The 18,701-nt window shown below is 43.5% G+C and overlaps 1 protein-coding gene across 3 annotated transcripts in view; it reads left to right on the forward strand.

Moving 5' to 3' along the window:
* ARID5B (AT-rich interaction domain 5B) overlaps positions 1-18,701 on the forward strand; it is a 176,266-nt gene that overhangs the window by 150,735 nt on the left and 6,830 nt on the right. For all 3 annotated transcript variants that reach the window (XM_006089711.3, XM_023754609.1, XM_006089712.3), the window contains 2 exons: positions 640-737; positions 15,418-15,616. In XM_006089711.3, the coding sequence (XP_006089773.1) occupies positions 640-737; positions 15,418-15,616 (297 nt within the window). The remainder of the gene's footprint in view (positions 1-639; positions 738-15,417; positions 15,617-18,701) is intronic.

Below are 18,701 nucleotides of genomic sequence, written 5' to 3' on the forward strand. Positions count from 1 at the left end.
AAACAGCCTGCGCGACATGTACAGTTGTAGATTTTGATTTGGCGGTTAGAGGAGCTGTCACAAAAATGTAGCTCGAAATGACTGCAAATTCCATCACCAGCTTGATCAGTTTAATTAGTTGATGTTGTAGTTTATTTAGTTTTTAAAGTAGGCAACATATCACAGAGTTCAGAAGTCAGAAGATACAAAAGCATGTTTGGGGGAGAGGGTTTGCTTCACGTGGCCACCCTTTTCCACGCCCCTCGAGCAACCTGTGCTAATTCTGTTCATTTACACTGAGGCACTAAGATAGATTTTAGGAAAATTTTCATTTCTTTTGATGCTGTACCACATGACATCAAGGAACAGAGTACAAGTTTGAGACCTTGGGGGGCAAATAACTTCATAAGTATCAAGGGAGATGCCTTGGATGAAAATACACTAAGGGTGACAAAATACAGAGCCGAAGGTAGCATTCCATTTTTATTGTAAAGTGAGAACTCACTATAAAACTGTGTCTCCCCATGTACCCATTTGGACTTCCCTGTTTCTGGGTTTCCAGAGCAGACCGTTCTCCTCTGACTGTTGCATATGTATTGAATCCTGCCACTGAGAATCTCTTACGATGCAAGATTGAATTTCCCATTGCCATTCTTTCAGATAACAGCCCGCCGTCAATGGAAACACATTTATGACGAATTAGGCGGTAATCCTGGGAGCACCAGCGCCGCCACGTGCACCCGCAGACATTATGAAAGGTAAAAAAAAACAAACACCAAAAAACTTTTTTTTTTTAAATTTTGGAAAGTCCTTGCTTAATTGAAAGTGTGTTAATTAGATGGCATTTCTGGTCAGGGATTAGACCAGAGGGAAAGGACCTTTTAGGAAACAGAAAAATATCCCGCTAGCATTTTCCTTTGCATCCCTCCTTGTGATTTTTAAGGGACGTGGCTTTCTCTGGTTACTGGGGCTAAAATTAGATGTTCTTTTAAGTTTGCTTTTATCCTGTGACCACCTGCCTGACAATACTGTCCCTCCCCGACCCCAAGCATAGATTACTCAATATATTCTCTGAGAAGCTTTAGAATCTAGGAAACACAGGTCTGTATTGTTACTATGAGGTCGCCATGTAACTATATTAATATTGAAATGTCTTAATGTTGAATGTATTAATATTGCAAAGTAGGCATTTCTTTAATAAGGAAATTGGCCCGAGATAAGATCTTTTGTTTTCTCCCATCTTGGTATTTGTATTCTATGGCTATGCTTTTGACCTGGGAAATTCTTTCTTGCCAATCTCTGTGAGGTTTGGTTTTCTAATAACTAAAGTTTCTTCAGGAAGGTGATGATAATGCAAACAAGAAGTAATCAAATTAGACTAATCTGAGGGTTGTCTCCACAGGAGTATTTTCCCTTTGAATTAGGGCTGTGATATCCAACATCGAAGACCAGTTAGCAAATCCATGCATTATCCTTGCTCTGTGCTTCAAGCCCATACCTTATTTATTTAGGTCACACCAACTTCTTTATCAATGGCATTTCCCTTCTGAAGTGTCAACTGACTCAGCTCTCTGATTTCAAATTCAGAGCTTGTGAGATCCAAGTAGAAGCCGGATAGTTCATAAAGGTTTGGTTCCCCACTGGATTACATTTTTTAAAAATATGTTTTTATTGATTTCAGAGAGAGGAAGGGAGAGGGAGAGGGAGATAGAAACATCAAGGATGAGAGAGGACCATTGATCGGCTGCCTTCTACATGCCCCACATGGGGGATTGAGCCCGCAAACCAGGCATGTGCCCTGACCGGGAATTGAACTCTGCCCTCCTGGTTCATGGGTCGATGCTCAACAGCTGAGCCACACCGTCAGGCTGGATTACATTTTCTAAAAAAGTTTTGTCTTTGAATTTGAATTATGAATTTGTCTACCAGTAAAGAAAACACAGAAACCACACCAGGTATTCAACAAAGAAAATTTACTATTGGGGTTGCTTAAACAAGTGTTGGCGTGAAACACTACATTAATCCGAAGGTAATAACCAGTTTTCTTAGGGCTGGGAGAATAGAGAAAAGAGGTGTTGCCATCCAGATGTTCAGAGAGTGGGCCTCACAGATCTGGGGTTCAGATCCCTTCTGGAGAGAGGCACCCAACCTGTGCTGGTGCTTCAGAGGAGGAGCCTGCGGAGCTGGGCTCAGACCTAGGAGGCTGTGCTCCCTGGAGGGTGCTCCGCCTCAGAGGAAAGGCATTGAAAGAAGCTAGAGGCTGAAACCAACTGCTGCTGCTAAGTTACTGTTGGGTTGGCACTGAAATGAACAGCAAGCAAAATACAAAGAAAGAGGTCCCTCCTCCCCTGACCTGGTAGGGCCCCATTTGCAGAACCCCAGTGAGAAGAGAGCTGACAAATGAGACGTAATTTACAGAGCCCCAGTCCCAGCATCACCAAACAGAGCACAGAGGGTGGAATTGGCGATGAGACATTAATCCCACTGCTAAGTGGGAATCCCAGGGTAGAGCACAGCTGGCCCCAGGTGATTAGCAAGGTGTTGAACCCTGCCTTGGCATTTCCCTTTGCCATCTAGGCCCCTCACATTGTGGTGATCAGATACAAGGTGTCTTGAGTAATTAGTAATTAGTACAAATGCCCAAATTTGCAGATGATTGATTTAAAAAAATATAAATCAGCCCGGCCCGTGTGGTTCAGTGGTTGAGAGTTGACCTATGAACCAGGAATTTACAGTGCCATTCCCGGTCAGAGCACATGCCTAGGTTGTGGGCTAGATCCCCAGCAGGGGGGCGTGCAGGAAGCAGCCAATCAATGATTCTCTCTCATCATTGATGTTTCTATCTCCCTTTTCCTTCCTCTCTGAAATCAATGAAAAAAATATATTTTTTAAAAAATAAATAAAATTTAAAAATCAGACTCTATGTAAAATAATGCCACTCTCCCTCATTTGAACCCATCATTATTTTAAAGGAGTCAGCCATGCTCCTGCGTACGTAGGAGGAAAGTTTAGGAACTACTGATCTCAATGGCTTACTTCCCTTTAATGGTTTCAGCAGAGAAGGGCAGAGGACACTCCAATCTGTCCAGGGGCCTGAAAAAGTTCTGCTTTGGGCAAAAAAGCTCTTGGCTAAAACTGTACTTAGTGACCAAGGCCTATTTCATTCATTCTTGCTAGTCACAGGCTATACTAACACAATTAAAACAGGTGACTAGATTGGTGAAGGACCACCATTTTCAAAAAGGGTTCAAGGGATTGGAAAGAGTCAGGATGTTGTGGGCAAACGTCTAGCAGAAGATGTTTTTGGAAATTTGTAAGTCCTTTCAAATCAGATCAAAGCCTGAGGGGTGTTTTCCTCTGTCGCTGGTTCCTCTGGTCTCTCATTCCTTTTACGCTGGTATAGACACTTGGTCCTTTTCCTGTTTCCCTACCCCCAGCTTTATTATCCTAGAACAGTGGTCGGCGAACTGCAGCTCTCGAACCACATGCGGCTCTTTGGCCCCTTGAGTGTGGCCACGAAGTTTCAATTGCACTGTACGTGTGCGCCCGCACGTGGTATTTTGTGGAAGAGCCACACTCAAGGGGCCGAAGTTTGCCGATCACTGTCCTAGAAGATGAAGAAGAAATGAGTGATCTCCTATGCATTATCCACTGATTTATTTTTCATGCGGTGTGGCTCACGTTTCCCGTAAATGTTTTCATTTTCCAACAAGAAGAGGGAAAAAAAAAAATAGCCGGTTCCTCAGTAAATGTTGCTTGTGTATTAGTTGTGCACTTTTGGTTTATTAATGAGTGTAATAATGAAAGTGCGAGTTGTTGAAAAGAATCAATAGGTGTTTTTATTTAAGGCATAGTAGGAACGGTACAATGCCTGTGAATGCATCATTGTTGCTGAAGGCCTGACGCGTCCACACTTGCCTCTGATTGGCTTAAATCAAATGGGTCCAAGCACTTCATAAAAATGTCTTTGTTAGCCTGCTTTTGCTTCCAAACCTATTCATCTCTGTCAGTTTTTAATATTAGTACCAGGCTCCTGGCCATAGTCCATTAGTACTGTACTTAATTGCTCATGTTACAGCTGATCACCAATATAAAAAGCATTAACGTTTCCCCATCGTGAGACCGTTGCTATGTAGATGTCTCAAACTCAGCAAAGCTTATGAAGTGTGGCTGTTCTGGACATTTCTTGCTGAGGATTTATAGATAAAAGTTACTGTAGATGATAATGCAAAGAAAAATATCCACCTCCTTCGGGGCAGGACCCTTTGAAGGGGAAGATTTTCTTCCTTCCTCAACCCTTTATTTAAGGTGCCCCCACATGCTCGCTTCCATCAGCCAAGGAACAGAAAGGGAAATGATTACTTTTGTGGAATTCTCTTAGTTTGATGATTCTGGAACAGTCATTCACTTTAAAGGCTTTGTTTTCACATGCAGATTTGTTTTCTTTCTAAATGTTTTTGAGCACGTGCAAAGGGGGGGAAAATCTTTACACAGAATACCAGATTACAGGTTTTGATTTTCCTGAATATAAATTACATGGTCTGTTTCTGTAGGGCACATGAAGTTGTTATTAGGGATGAAGAAGAAGCGAAAGCACTTTATGCTGTGTTTTTCTGAGTATTTTGAGAATCAAAATCATACACAAAGTATTTGTTTGGGGGGAGGAGTGAGGGGGAGCAATTACATTTCACCTTGTTGCAGACTTCGTGCCCAATTTCAAATTCTAACCTTTTGCTCTTCCCGTAAGCATTCCTCGGGCAGGACTATCCTGCCGCGTGGCTCAGGCGGCTTCCTTTGCAGTGACTTGGGGTGAGCTGTACCCAAGCCAGATGCATTCGGGCAGAATCCGGGTGACAGTCAGCTGGAGCTTCGGCCTTTTTCCTCTGAAGTTGGAAGGCCGGGTGTGGGAGGTTTGTGTTTTGAGGGAGATAAGTATGTGCTTTAAGGTAAATGCCAAAAATATATCAGGTTCCAAGGAATTCAGCTAATTATATTGTGGGAAAAGGCCAGGGGAAAGTAAGGTGAGTTACAAGCCTGTTCGTGTCTGTTCATGCCCAGGACATTGGTGTATCCTTGCTCATTTTGACAGCCTTGAAGTTAATTGGTGCACAATGCAGAAAGTCCCAGGCGGGGTGGCAGCCTTTTAGATTTGAGAGGTCCCTGAGCCATCTTCTAGGCCAGTGTTGCCCAGTGAGGTTTTCTGACCCGTCTGGGAACTGTTGGCTACTAGGCCAGGGTTAGCCAAGCACAGCAACTGCAAATAAGCATCGATACACTTATGGAGCAACCTGCCAGAATAACTTTGTGTCTGCTGGTTAAAATAAAAAATGAGGCTTGTATTTTGCATGCCTCTTTAAATATTGCCTTTTTCCAGTAATTCATTTTGATGGTGTTTTATGAAAGTGTTGGTAGACAACAGATGGGACATTTAGGAAACTAGTCCTTCACCCAAGGCATTGGAGAAGTATGGCTCCGCACCAGTGGTCACAAGCTCAAGTGTATACAGGAGCAGGTAGCATAGGTAGTGCAGGTGGCCAGCTGGGAAAGTGGGAACCTGGCACAGACAACCCAGTCCAGGGAGGCCCGGTAGGATCAGCCAACACTCTTGCCTCAGGCGGATACAGTCTCTATGCTTCCAGAACTTCCTTGTTTTGGAGATCATTTTTATGTGAAATCATCTGACTTGCAAATATTGGTCCCAGTATTTCTGAAAGGATTTTTACATAAGCTAAACTAAACTTGCCCATGGGCAGAATGTAGCCTGCAGGCGGCCAAGTTCTGTACCACACGAATCGAATCCAGTCTCTGCGTCAATGCCCTGCCCTGGGAGGGCAAGGAAGAAGCACCACCGTTGGAGGAGCTCTCCATCTAAACACTTCCACGTGCTCCACGCCCTCCGTGGCTTCCCATGGACCCCACCCTGCTTTTCGGGGCTGCCTCATTCTGCTGCTCCCTCTTCTAGGTGAGGTGCCGAGTATGCTTGGCAAAGCTCCTCACTCATATCAGGTCTTCCTGTTCCATGCAGCCAAGCCTCAGAACAGGATCTGGGGATTGAACCAGCGTGGCTTGCTCTGGTGTAGATGCCTCTAGTTTGTGTCCCTCGGAATACCCGAAGCCGGTCCAGATGTGGTCAGTAGTACTTTTGGGGACGGCGTGGGCAGTGTCGGTCTATCAGTGTAGCCTAAGATGACGTTTGACATTGGTAAGAAGCCTAGCTCAGTGGCCAGTTTTTCTTGGGCTGGCTAGATTTGCCTTTTGGGGTTGTTGCTGTCCTCGAGGGGCAGTGGTGACTCTTGAACATCAATCATGTGCAAAACACTCGCAGGGATGATGAACACATATGAACCGAAGAGTTTAGACTGGGGCTGGCAAGCAGTGAGGAGGTGCCCATGCTACCACATTCATGGCAGAGGCAGCCAAGGGAACACAGTGCTGCTCCCCAGGAGACAAAACTCTGTCTCAGAATTCTTCCCTATATGCCAGCCCCAGCCCTACTCCCAACACGCTAGAGCTATGAGGTGCTGTACTCTTGGCTTACCTCGCTTATCATATGCTCCTACTCATAGTCCACACTTACCAGAAAGGGATTTTAATATGAAGGGCTGTAAATACCTTAGTAACAGATACAAATAATAAGTTCAACATGGATCAAAGACAGAATTTCCAACTGGAATGAGCAGTCTTCCAGAAGCATCCAGAATGTGAACTGGATCTTAAAGAAGTTAGGTTAGAACTTGAGATAGATCATCATAAGTTGTCTAAAATAATTCAGTTGTAGAATTCAAGAACAGTAAAACTTTGAGGGCAAGGACCATGTGATATTGTTTCTTGAGGACCCACCTCCCCCCAGTGCACCCAGTACAGCATCACAAACATATCAGGGACCCAAGAATTAGGAGTTGAATGAATTAAATGAAATCCAAACAAAAAAGGGCAGTTTCACCCTGGCCAGTTTGACTTAGTGGTTAGAGCATTGGCCCACAGACTGAAGAGTCTCAGGTTCAATTCTGGTCAAGGGCATGTGCCTTGGTTTCAGGCTTAATCCCCGGCCCTGGTCAGGGCGCCTGTGGGAGGCAACCAATTGATGTGTCTCTCTCACATTGATGTTTCTCTCTCTGTCTCTCTCCATTCCCGCCACTCTCTCTAAAAATCAATGATAAATATCCTCAGGTGAGGATTAACAACAACAAAAAAGGACCGTTTCCTCTAGGAAATGTGTGAAGAGGTAGGAGCTAGGTGGTGGGGAGGGCCTGCCAGGAGAGATCTAAGGCTGAATTTCCAAACTGAATACACCAAAGACAGTTTCCTTCTCCGTGTCTTTTAATTCTCTTGCCCCGAGGTCCAGCCGGTAGATCATGCCCCATCCTCACCCGTGGTGGAGTTGACCAATCGTGGACTTACTTGCATTTCCTTTCTAAACACTGTCTTGGTAAAGGGGCTCTAGCCAGTGGTCCCTGCGTTGGTCACATCTCTGCAACACTGCCACCCCGGCACTCTCATCTCCCCTTTCCCCAAACCCACAGAAGGCCTCCTGGCCCTTATCAATGACCAGCAGCCAGGAATCCTGAGACCTGGTGCTGGGATTTAGGCTGAGGCTGCGCTGCTGCTCTCCCGTCTTCACCTCCCCTCACTTGTCCTTCTGAGAGACCCGAGTTGAGTGGGTATAAGCACCCTACGCCTGGAGTAGCTGCTTATCACCTTTAAAGAATTTCCCCCTAAAGGACAGTCAGGTAATTTCATAAGCAAGGGCCTCCCTCTGAAATCTCTCAGCATGCCTAACATGCTCTGATAACTTTCCAGTGCCTGGATATTTCCAGAAACTTTTCAAAAGGAAAACAAAACCCTTGCCAAGCCCTGGAGTAGAAAAACTGGTTTCAGTTTTTAAAAAAAAAATAAATAAACAACAGCTTTGGAAAAAAAAATCTCTATTTAAAAATTCTTAAATTTGTCTCCAAATGCAAGTTGTAATTAATAGAAGTTGGAGTTTACACAGTTGAGTGTAAAAACACCCTCAGGCACAAGCTAATCAAGTGTGTATGTCATGCTGTAAACTACAGCAAGTTCTTTGTTTGACCCAAAAAAAGAAAATAGCTTGCCAAACAGCAGTTTTTCTTTGTCAAGCTCCTTCATTGTCTCATTTTTGTTTTCCCCTATCTCCCCCACCCCACTTCCCTTTGAACCTTGCTGTTGTACTTAAGAAACTTTGCAGGTCCATGTCTTATTGATAGTTTTCATCAAGCATGAATTTAAATTTGATAATAGATTAGGTGTCTTAGCCCCATTTCTTTTTGATAAATAACAAGAGGTTTCTACTTATGATTTTTCTGTCCTCGGGGCTTTATCATTAAGATTAAATAACTGTACTCTCAAGCATGCCACTGCACAAACATCTTTTCAATTATGTGAGTAACAGATGCCTTCACAAAGGAACTATTGAAAATTCAGAAAGCATGTTCCCAAAAAGAAAGGAGGGGGAAAAAGTATCAGATGACAAAAGAATGTAATTGTTTACCATTAAAGTATATCCTTAACTCTTCCACGGAAAGCCTCTTGGAACGTTTTGTTTTTGTGCAAGTTATTGCAAAGTTTGATCAACATAATAAATGTTTGGGGGAATTGTTGAGCTTGTCAGCAGCTCTGGAATCCATGGTATCTCACATGCATGGGACTTAAATGCCATAGCTGTTTGCCTGTTTTGACATATAGACACTGCCTGCCTTCACTTGCGCGGTGCACATGCTGCAAACACTGTAGATATATTTGTCCATTATTCTTGACATGATGTTCATCTGCTCTTGAAATGGACCCGTGCAGCGTGATTCTGAGTTAGTGGTTGTTTTCTTACTGAGAAGAAGAATTGCTGCCATCTCGGCTGGCTGGCATCGAGGAGGGAGGGCTGGGTCTGTTCATGATCCATGCCCTCTGTTCTGAGCCTGTATTTTAATCCCTGGGGCATAAAGTCAGCCTTTTTTATATCCATTCGAACTTTTCTTCAGTGTGGTCTTCGCGTGAAAGACCTGGAGGTAACATCCATCTATCTACACACTCTTAGGAGTGGCAGGGAGGCATCCTAGAAGCAGAGCCACCGAGGGGCTCCCAGTCTAGCTGGGGAGACGATGGGAACCCCAGACTTGGTAAGATGAAGTGCTCCGGGCTGGTGTTCATGGGGGATATGGCTCTTGAGATTCTCTTGCCATCCAACATGAAGCTGGGCCTGATCCAACTAGGGTTACTACCTTTAGGAGGGTTGTGGCCCGTCGTAAAAGCACTAGTGTGCCCAGTGCCCAAGCCACAGGACTGCTTTTGTTGCAGGGGTTGGCCCTTCATTTCCACATCGGTGTTGCCTTTGAGAAAGGAGTGCTCGCTCCGATTTCTTAGAGAGTTCTCTTAACCCAGGTGTGATCATTTCAGTATCTCCCGTGTCGGCGTTTCTGTGACCTTGCTGAGGTAAAGGCGCTCAGACTAGCCGAGGCAGGCAGGTCTGTGTTTGCTCTCCAGTTTTGGCATTTAGAAGTTGCATGCCTTTGACTCGTCGTTTAGTCATTTCACTTTGAACCTCCGTTTCTTCATCCATGAAATGAGGATAAAACAATATGCCTGTGGATATTTCCTTGGGTTGGACTTAAGTCAAGACATACTAAGTGCCTGGTGTTGATAGGAACTTACTACATGGTGGCTGCTATTGATATTTTTTTTAAATGTATTTTATTGATTTCTCACAGAGAGGAAGGGAGAGGGATAGAGAGTTAGAAACATCGATGAGAGAGAAACATCAATCAGCTGCCTCCTGCACACTCCCCACTGGGTATGTGCCTGCAACCAAGGTACATGCCTTTGACCGGAATCGAACCCGGGACCCTTGAGTCCGCAGGCTGACGCTCTATCCATTGAGCCAAACCGGTTAGGGCTGCTGCTATTGATACTGTAATGCCTAACCAATATGTAAGCGCAGTCTGAAGTTTTTCTCCCCTCCCTCCCACCTCACTGTCATCCAGGCCTCCGCAGCCCATGTGACTCCAATTCAATGGCCCCGTTGTCCCTGAGCTGCCTCTTTCACTCCACACCAGTGGTTCTCAACCTTGGCTGCACATTAGAATCACCTGGGAATCTTTTTAAAATCCTGATTTCTGGGCCTCATCCTCCGGAAATTCTGTTTCTTTGTTACTAATGTTGTGGCCTCACTCCATAACAAAGAAACAGAATTCCCGGAGGATGAGGCCCAGAAATCAGGATTTTGAAAAGATTCCCAGGTGATTCTAATGGGCAGCCAAGGTTGAGAACCACTGCTCTGTACCTTTGTGAGAGTCAAGCCGCCACCTTGCTGGGTCCTGGCACCACGGCCCTTCCTTTCCTCTCTTTGCTTAGTTAGGGTCACAGTCGCTCCAGGACCATGGAGGTAGGTGTCCGAATTATCAGTAGGCCTAAGGAACAAGTCTGCCTCCACTTCCAGGGGCACATGGAATTAACGCCTTGAAAAGGTTTTCTTGTTCCTCTTCTGCTGCCTTTTGAGCAGGTAAGGCAGCCCCTGGGGAGCAGGCCATTTTCCCAGGGCAGAGCTTTGCTGAAGACAAGTGTCCGTGTTCTGTGGCTGAGAGCCATGGGCCACGCACCTTTTAGGTATCTTGGCATAGAATACAAATGATGCTATTTATACCTACTTGCTTTGTCAAAAGCTGGCTACACTTGACTCTTGGTAGCTCATGGGCCAGCCAAGTCTTTTGCACAGAATCCATGTTGCATTCTCCCACCATTTTCTTGGCCAACGCTAACTTTATTTCCCTCTGCCCCCAAAATATTCTGCTCCCAGTCACCAGCAGATCTTCGGGCGTGGATTTTTTTTTTTTTTTTTTACTGGTTTGATACCATAAGAGTACCTATGAAGTAACTAGGGTGAGGTTCAAATATAACTCTAAAGATGCCCCCCTTCCTTTCCCCCACTCTCCAGATTGAACCAGTTCCAGAACATGATTAAAATATCATTTTTCAGAGCTCTATAAATAGATGGATTCTCATTTCTCCTCTTAAGTACTGTTTGCTAAATGTTTTGGCCCAAAAGTTCAGTCATTCCACGCCGGCATTAATCAATACAGGAGACATTAGCAGTTACTCGCTCAGATGAGATTTGACATTAGTTTTCCTCTGCCCTCGGGGAGGGGAGGGGAATGTTGCCTAATAAAGATGAAGGGTCTTTTCTTCTTTTGTATGAAATGCAAATGTTGAGGACATGGATGGTATACATTTCTCAAAAGCAAGCAAGGCTGCTGCTTTTTGTTGAGAAAGAGAGGAAAGGCCTGGGAGGATTTTAGAATTTGTAAATATAAAATTATCTGCCTCGGCGTTTAAAAAAATCATAAAAGGGAGAAAGAGTTGGCAGGTTGCCAGATTACTTACATTACAGTAATAGATTTGCTGACCCCTGACTTCTGCTGTAGAGAAATGTATTGAATTTTTCATAATATCAGATGAGGCAGATCTAAAATCCTAGTACACTGAGCACCATTATTTAACTTGAGATTTAACAAAGCCGAAATCTTTACAAACCAGCAATTTCATGTATAATGATAATTTAGTGGCTCAGACGCTAATAAATCAAGGTTATAATGCCATTGATTTGTTCATTTTAATTTGGGTTGATTTTAAGTTGTCTTTATTTAAAAAAGAAAGCAAAAGAAGCAGGAGAAAAGAATCTTGCTTTTCACAGTGACTGAATTTAATAAGAATCTTCTTGATAGCAAAAGGCTCCCCTACTGTTTCTGCTTTGGGGTGGAAAATGTTATTCTTGTATTATTCCGAGGGAAAAGAAATCTCATGCTGCTACAAATCTCATGTCTATGGCAAGATGTTATTTTTTAATACAGGATGGCTTACCTATTTCAGATCCATTAATGGCATCATAAATAAGCATTTTGCTAATCTGAAATGTGAAATCTGGATAATAATAAAGACCCATTTATCTGCCCAGCTTTCAATCCTCAGACTAGATGTAGATCATGGGGGGATCTTTCTAATGAATACATTGCTTCTTTCTCCATTACTTCCACCCACCTTAAACCCAGCCTGCATTCTCAGCGTTGCAGTCCATGGAAAAGATTTCTCCTGTGTAATGAGTTCTTGGTGGCTGAGGTGCATTTTTGCTTTTATCTGTGCAGTCTGGAGACTGATTGAATCTTTGTTGTACTACAAATATCTGAGGAATAATCATCTGCAAGGTACAGGCATGTTGCATTCTACTAAATTCTTTATATAGTACACACCTCCTCAGCTTCCTGCATTGGGCAATGTTGACCTTCTATTGGCGAACCTGTTTTTAACGCTATCGCATGTACGTTAAACGTTTCAATGTTCAGAAACTTATAATAGCTTCCCTCCCTTATACTGTAAAAACCTCTAATAATCAGATGATAAGATCACATCCTGTGGGGTAATTGTATTGTACCATGACAGGATGACTGAAAAACATTCAGTGAAAATCGCAGCAAACGGAAATCCCTACATGAACAGTGATTGTTTGGGTGCCGTGAGAGACCATGCCCTGTTCTTCAGGGGCTTAGCTGGTCATATTTCTACTTGTTTCCTTTTAGCTGCTGCCTTTCTTGTTTTATTTTGGGAGCCTTTTTTTCACTGAGCCACTATAATTATCTTTCAGTGATTTAGAACGGAAAAAAAACAACACACTCAATTGACCTTTATACACACACACATTCTCTCTCTCTCTCTCTCTCTCTCTCTCTCACACACACACACACACACACACACACACACACACACTCCCTTTGGAAGCCTGAACAAGCAGGGCTTATGTTTGGATTCAGTTTTACCTTAGTCATGCCTCTTTCCAGATACAAGAAACATTTAATTCCAGATTTCCTGCTTCTGGCTTTAGGCCTTTGACCAGCAAAGTGAAATGTATTTTTTACTGCTGTCGGCCAGCCAGCTGCTGAGTTGAGTGAAGAGGGGGAAAAAAATAAAAGAAAAAAGAAATGAAATGAAAAGAAAAAAGAAATGAAATGGAAATGTTGCCCTGCCTCTTGAACTTGCAAAATTGTACAAGGAAATTACAGCCTCCTTAGCACCCATCTAGAGAGCTGGGTCGGCCCAGGACTGTCAGGACCGGAGGGGAGGGGTCCTTTGGGGCCCACCTTGGGTGTCTCTTCCACCCAAGTCACTGCTTCTGCTCCAACCCCCCTCCCCACACTCGGAGGTAATGCTGTCATCCTTCTCACAGGAGAGGGTCTCCCCTGATGTCTCTATCTCAGTTGGAGAATGGAGTTGGGAGAAGGGTGATAACCATTGGAATAGCCAGACTTCAATGCTCCTTGGGTTCCCATGGCAACCAAACAAAAGCAAAACAAACCTATCTGCCCCAACAATAAAAATATGCTTTCAGTGAAGTCAATTTAAGATATTCTTTCCAATTTAAAACATTCCATGAATTTAGCTCCCGGATAAAAATCCCCCACTTGCCAGTGTCTAAGGGGATAAAGTCCCTGGCAGGACCACGCCGATAAAAGGAACTGGGGGGAATGGTGGGACTTTACAGGTGAGACAAATAAATTCAAGTATGAACAAGATTGCTTTTTTCCTCTCTTCTTCTGCTTAGTTATGCTTTTTATTATATAAACATTCACTGTAATATTACAGTGGGAAGCAGGTATTTGGCAGCCATATATTATTTTAGTAAGTCTACATGGAGAGAACAGTTTCCAGTTTTAGCAGCTGTAACATGTTTAAACTCAGTTTGTAATGGGATCTGAAGATAACTATTCCCCATGGGCTGTGTTGATCTTCATGGCTGGCCCACTGCCAGATGTAGGGCTCGAAACTGTTATTCACGCCTCCTTGCACATACCTTGTCCGAGCATGCTCAGTAAATGAAATTTGTTCCTAATATGCTATAAATTGGGATTTGATTTTCCCATCATCTGCATGGTGTTTTATTGAAGAGTGAAATCTTATGATCACAAATGTCCCCATGTCTATACTCGCAAACCCGAACGGTTGTGTATGTTTAAGTAGTTGAGATTCAAATTACGTAGTTAGAAACCAATTCCAGGATCGCCAACAAATATCCACACCAAAGAAGTTTCTGCCTGGGAGTCTTAGTTTAAAAATAATTAGGGTTCCCGATATTTGAACAGATTTATGTTGTTTATAAGCCAAGTACATTTTCTTCATTGAGTCAACTTGTCTTATTTAAAACAAATTATGGTTGCTGTATTAAAGTTCATATTTTTAAGGCTGAGTCTTGTATTAATCCCACAGTGAGTCATTAATCATACCAAATGCATTATAAGAACTTTAATCACTGAAGTTGAAACTGAGATTGTAATGCAATCCATCCCTTTTAATTACATCAGCTATTTTTCCCTTTCAGATCAAGAGCTACGGCGCAAAGGGGAAACAGATTAAAACTAGAGCTGTTTGATGTTTCTCTTTTTAGAGCAATTTTATGTACTTTGTATAAAAAGTTATGTAATTAAAATGCTTGCATTTTTCAGCCCTCTGATTTTTATGGCCAGAGTGGTCTGTCCACCTTCCTTCTTACTGGGGCCCTCTTTTACTTGGCACCCCTAAACCGCACCTCCTGCTGCGGTCACCTCCCCCTCCCTCTCCCCCCCCTCCCACCCCGTCCCCACCAGAGCTGCTGTGTGAGACAGCTGTCTCTCAGCCACACTGTGCTTGCCTCCCATTAAGGTCTTTATCTTAAGTGTCTGGTCTATATTTTGGCACGACAAAAATATAAACTTTGGAGATGGGAAAAAGTGGCTCAAATTCTATCTCTATCAACTGGTGTGACTCTTAGGCAAATTCTGTAACCTTTTGGTGCCTCAGTTATCTCATCAGTTCATAATAATATTAGTAATCATTTTTTATTATTGGTATGATATAATAAATAATATGGTAATTTACTCCCTAGGGATGTTATGACATGACATATATTATGTACCTGGGGCAGATACTAGTACATTAGAATATAAGCCTCATGAGGTCAGGCATTGGATCTTCTGTTTGCTGCTGTATCTTAGTGCCTAGAGCAATGTCTGGCACAAAGTCAGTGCTCAATAAATAGTTGTTGGCAGAATGATGAGTAAACAGCAGCTATCATTATTGCTGCTATTATTGTTGTGATGTCATTGCTGGCACTTAGCCGGGTTCCATGCACAGCGATGATGATGTAAACTTGGATGCTTCCACTGTCACCCTTGGTGTATAGATTTACAGAACCAGAAAGCAATCTTGCAAAGAAGTCAGTAGGCACTGGTTTTGAGTAGGGAGGTAACTGTGGAGTACGTTTCTAGAAAAGCGTTGGCGTCACTGGAAATAAAGTCACGCAATAAGTTGCTTGTATTGAGAAAAGAAAATAAGCCATAACCGTTGCTAATGGAATTGCCTGATTAATCATCCCCTGACTGATCGTGTCTCCTGATATCCTTTTAGGTTAATCCTGCCATATGAAAGGTTTATTAAAGGAGAGGAAGACAAGCCCCTGCCTCCAATCAAACCTCGGAAACAGGAGAACAGTTCACAGGAAAACGAGAATAAAGCAAAAGTATCAGGAACCAAACGCATCAAACATGAAATCCCCAAGAGCAAGAAAGAAAAAGAGAATGCCCCGAAGCCCCAGGATGCCTCAGAGGTGAGTCGCTCTCCGCCCCAGACATACCACCAGGACCTGTCCCACCTCAGGGTTTCCCGATCCCTGCACCCTTAGCTGAGACCTGCACCCACAGCTGTGACCCTACACAGTTGCAGTGCTACCCTGAGAAATCAAGTCATCTCAGCTTCGCAATTCCCTCAGTAGCGGACCATTCCGCTTGTTCCAGGGCTGAAAGGCAGTCTGTGGTATTGAATGGACGATAGGATCCAGAAAGATGTGAGCATCCCGTAGGAAACGGATAGCGTCCACTGACTCAGAGAGACGGAGCCAGAGCTCCAGCCCTGTGAAGCTGGGGGACGCCAACATGAAAGATACGGCTTTGCCGTTTCCAGCCAGTCTATCCGAGGAAGTGGTGTGACTTTAAGAGTGCTCCGTGGGGCCTGGTAGGGAGGGCCGTTGAAATGGATGTGCTGTGTGTCTGCGGGAGGGACCTGGAAACTTCAGGGACGCCTTTGTCTCCTGTAATGGACCTGTATGCAGCAGCCTTGGGTTGAGACCAGTTTAGAAACATCTTAAGCACATATTATTTATGGGGAGATTTTGAAATGGTTCCTCTGAAACCATTATTATCTCTCATGTTAACAGGTAGTTTCTGAACCTTTTAAAACAAGCCTCAGCTACCCGCAGCACCCCCACAGTTCCTTGGTAGAAGCCATTAATGTCAGCACACAGCCAGTCATGGAGGCTGATCTGGGCTCTGTTTCAACATGAATAATAAAAACCCTGCTGCCCATAAAAAACAAACAAAAAAAAAACTTAGCAGCCACATTTGGAGACAGCATGTTCTAAGATTCAACCCCAGAGGGAATTTTGTTGCTGATATTAAACACCCCCTAAAAAAATCAAGTTTATAATGAACACATAAGAGACTCCCTAATTAAACACTGGTTTAAAACACACACAACACAACACCACAATCTCTTACCTAGAATTCAACTTACCCCACTGAATCCTGTGTAAGAAGATAATATTAATACGAAGATGAAATTTGTTTTTTGTTTCACAATTATTTCAAGCTCTGGAAATTAAAAAGGTTGGGGGGAGGGGGGGAAGAGGTGATGCAAAGATTTCTAAATATCTGCAAGCTTGCAACATAAATAGCCAAAAGCAAGGAAATTCCAAGTGAAGGCTTGCATTCCATTCTTCCTTTACCCTGTTGGCCTGGTGATTTATTATGGGTTTTGGAGCAGTGAGTTCTATTAGATACCATATGTACAGCATTGCCAAAGCACCAGGGGGCAAACTGAGGACCAAGAGGCCAGCTGACCTTTGAACGGCTCCACTTTGGGGACGAAGTTTAAAATGGTTGGTTTGTAAATTGTGGGAGGAATCCTCAGCCCATGCCCTGAGCCCATCAGCTGAGGGGATGACCACTGTCAGGTGTGAAGCCAGATGTCCTGCAGACCGTAGAAACCCTTAAAGCCTTTGTCCTATAGATCCCAGCAGTTCCCTTCAGGGAGCTGTTAGTGTCTTGAGTATCAAAGATTATTATGATCAGGTTATCTAAACTACCTGGAATCTGCCCTGGCCGGTGTGGCTCAGTTGGTTGAGCGTCATCCCATGCACCAAGAGGCTGCCAGTTCAATTCCTGGTCAGGGCACGAGCAGGAGGCAGCTGATCGATGTTTCTCTCTCACATTGATGTTTCTCTCTCCCTCCCTTTCTTTCTAAAATCAATTTTAAAAAAACTTATTAAACTACCTGGGATCTCATACCCTCTTCAAGGTTGACCTTATAAGTAAGAAGTGTTCCCCACCTCCAACATAGACCCATGTTATTGTCCAGGTATATTTCTTCCCACTAATGATGTGTCTGGAGCTGTGAGTCAGGATTTTATTGTTGTCATTGTTTTGTTTTTCATTTTTGATGTTTTCAATATGAAGTAGTGAACTCAGTAGAGATAGGAGGGCTTATAAAGCCCTCCTTGCCCTAGCCGGTTTGGCTCAGTGGGTAGAGCATCGGCCTGTGGACCAAAGGGTCCTGGGTTCGATTCCGGTCAAGGCCACGTACCTCAGTTGCAGGCTCCTCCCCAGCCCAGGCCCTGGTTGGGGTGCGTGCAGGAGGCAACCAATTGATGTGTTTCTCTCACATCCATGTTTCTCTCTGTCTTTCCCTCTCTTCCACTCTCTTCGAAAAAAATCAATGGAAAAACATCCTTGGGTGAGGATTAAAAAAATAAATAAATAAAGCCCTTCTCATCAAACCCGATATCCTTGGATTGGATTGCAAGTTACCTGGTGGGAAGATACCACTTAACATACTAAGGGCAGATCAGAAAATTCCATCCTTCACCTTTTTCTGTCTAGCTTTCAAAGACCTCCTTAACCTGTTTTACAATCAAAAGCATGGAACTCCATGTAACTGAAGGCCTAGGTCATAGAAAGTTCATTGGAACTGAGTATCCCTGATAGCCCCTCTTCAAATTCCAGTCCCATCAGAAACTGACATTCAAGTGCAATGCCTTTTTCCCTGGCTGTACTCATTTTTTCTGCATTTCTTGTAATGCAAAAGCTCAGGAGACCAGTGATGTTGTTAATGTAGAACAAGTAATGATAGTTGTACTGAAAAGGCAACTACTAGTACCAAAAAATGAAAGGTGGCACAAAAAGGTTCTTAGGTATAACACAAATCTAAAAAAACAGGGATATCTTTAAGTGGATTTAAGGAAAAATATTGATTAAATGGATGTGTTTCCTTAAAATTTTTAGCCCTATGCATCCCTACCCCAGCATCCCCAATCTTACCCGAAAATGCTACTGTGGTCAAAACTTCTTTTCTTAACAAAGAAGAACGATGTTCATGGAGATGAGATGGGCGAGTTGGGGGGTGGGGGATGGGGAGGCGAAGACCAGTTCAATACAACTGTTTTGGGACTATTCTCCACTAAGACAGGTCAGGACAGAATGACAGAAGTTTTTAAAGACCTTGTCCGTCAGCTGGGTCACAGATGGAAAGTGAAAATGACCTTCAAAGGTCAGAGTTTGCACAGCTACATAAAGCAATGAATGGGTCGAATTGTGCCCACAACTTCTATGAATAGGGACACACAAAGGGCATCCATCTCA

This window comes from Myotis lucifugus, unplaced genomic scaffold (genome assembly GCF_000147115.1).
Source record: "Myotis lucifugus unplaced genomic scaffold, Myoluc2.0 scaffold_62, whole genome shotgun sequence".
Classification (NCBI taxonomy): domain Eukaryota; kingdom Metazoa; phylum Chordata; class Mammalia; order Chiroptera; family Vespertilionidae; genus Myotis; species Myotis lucifugus.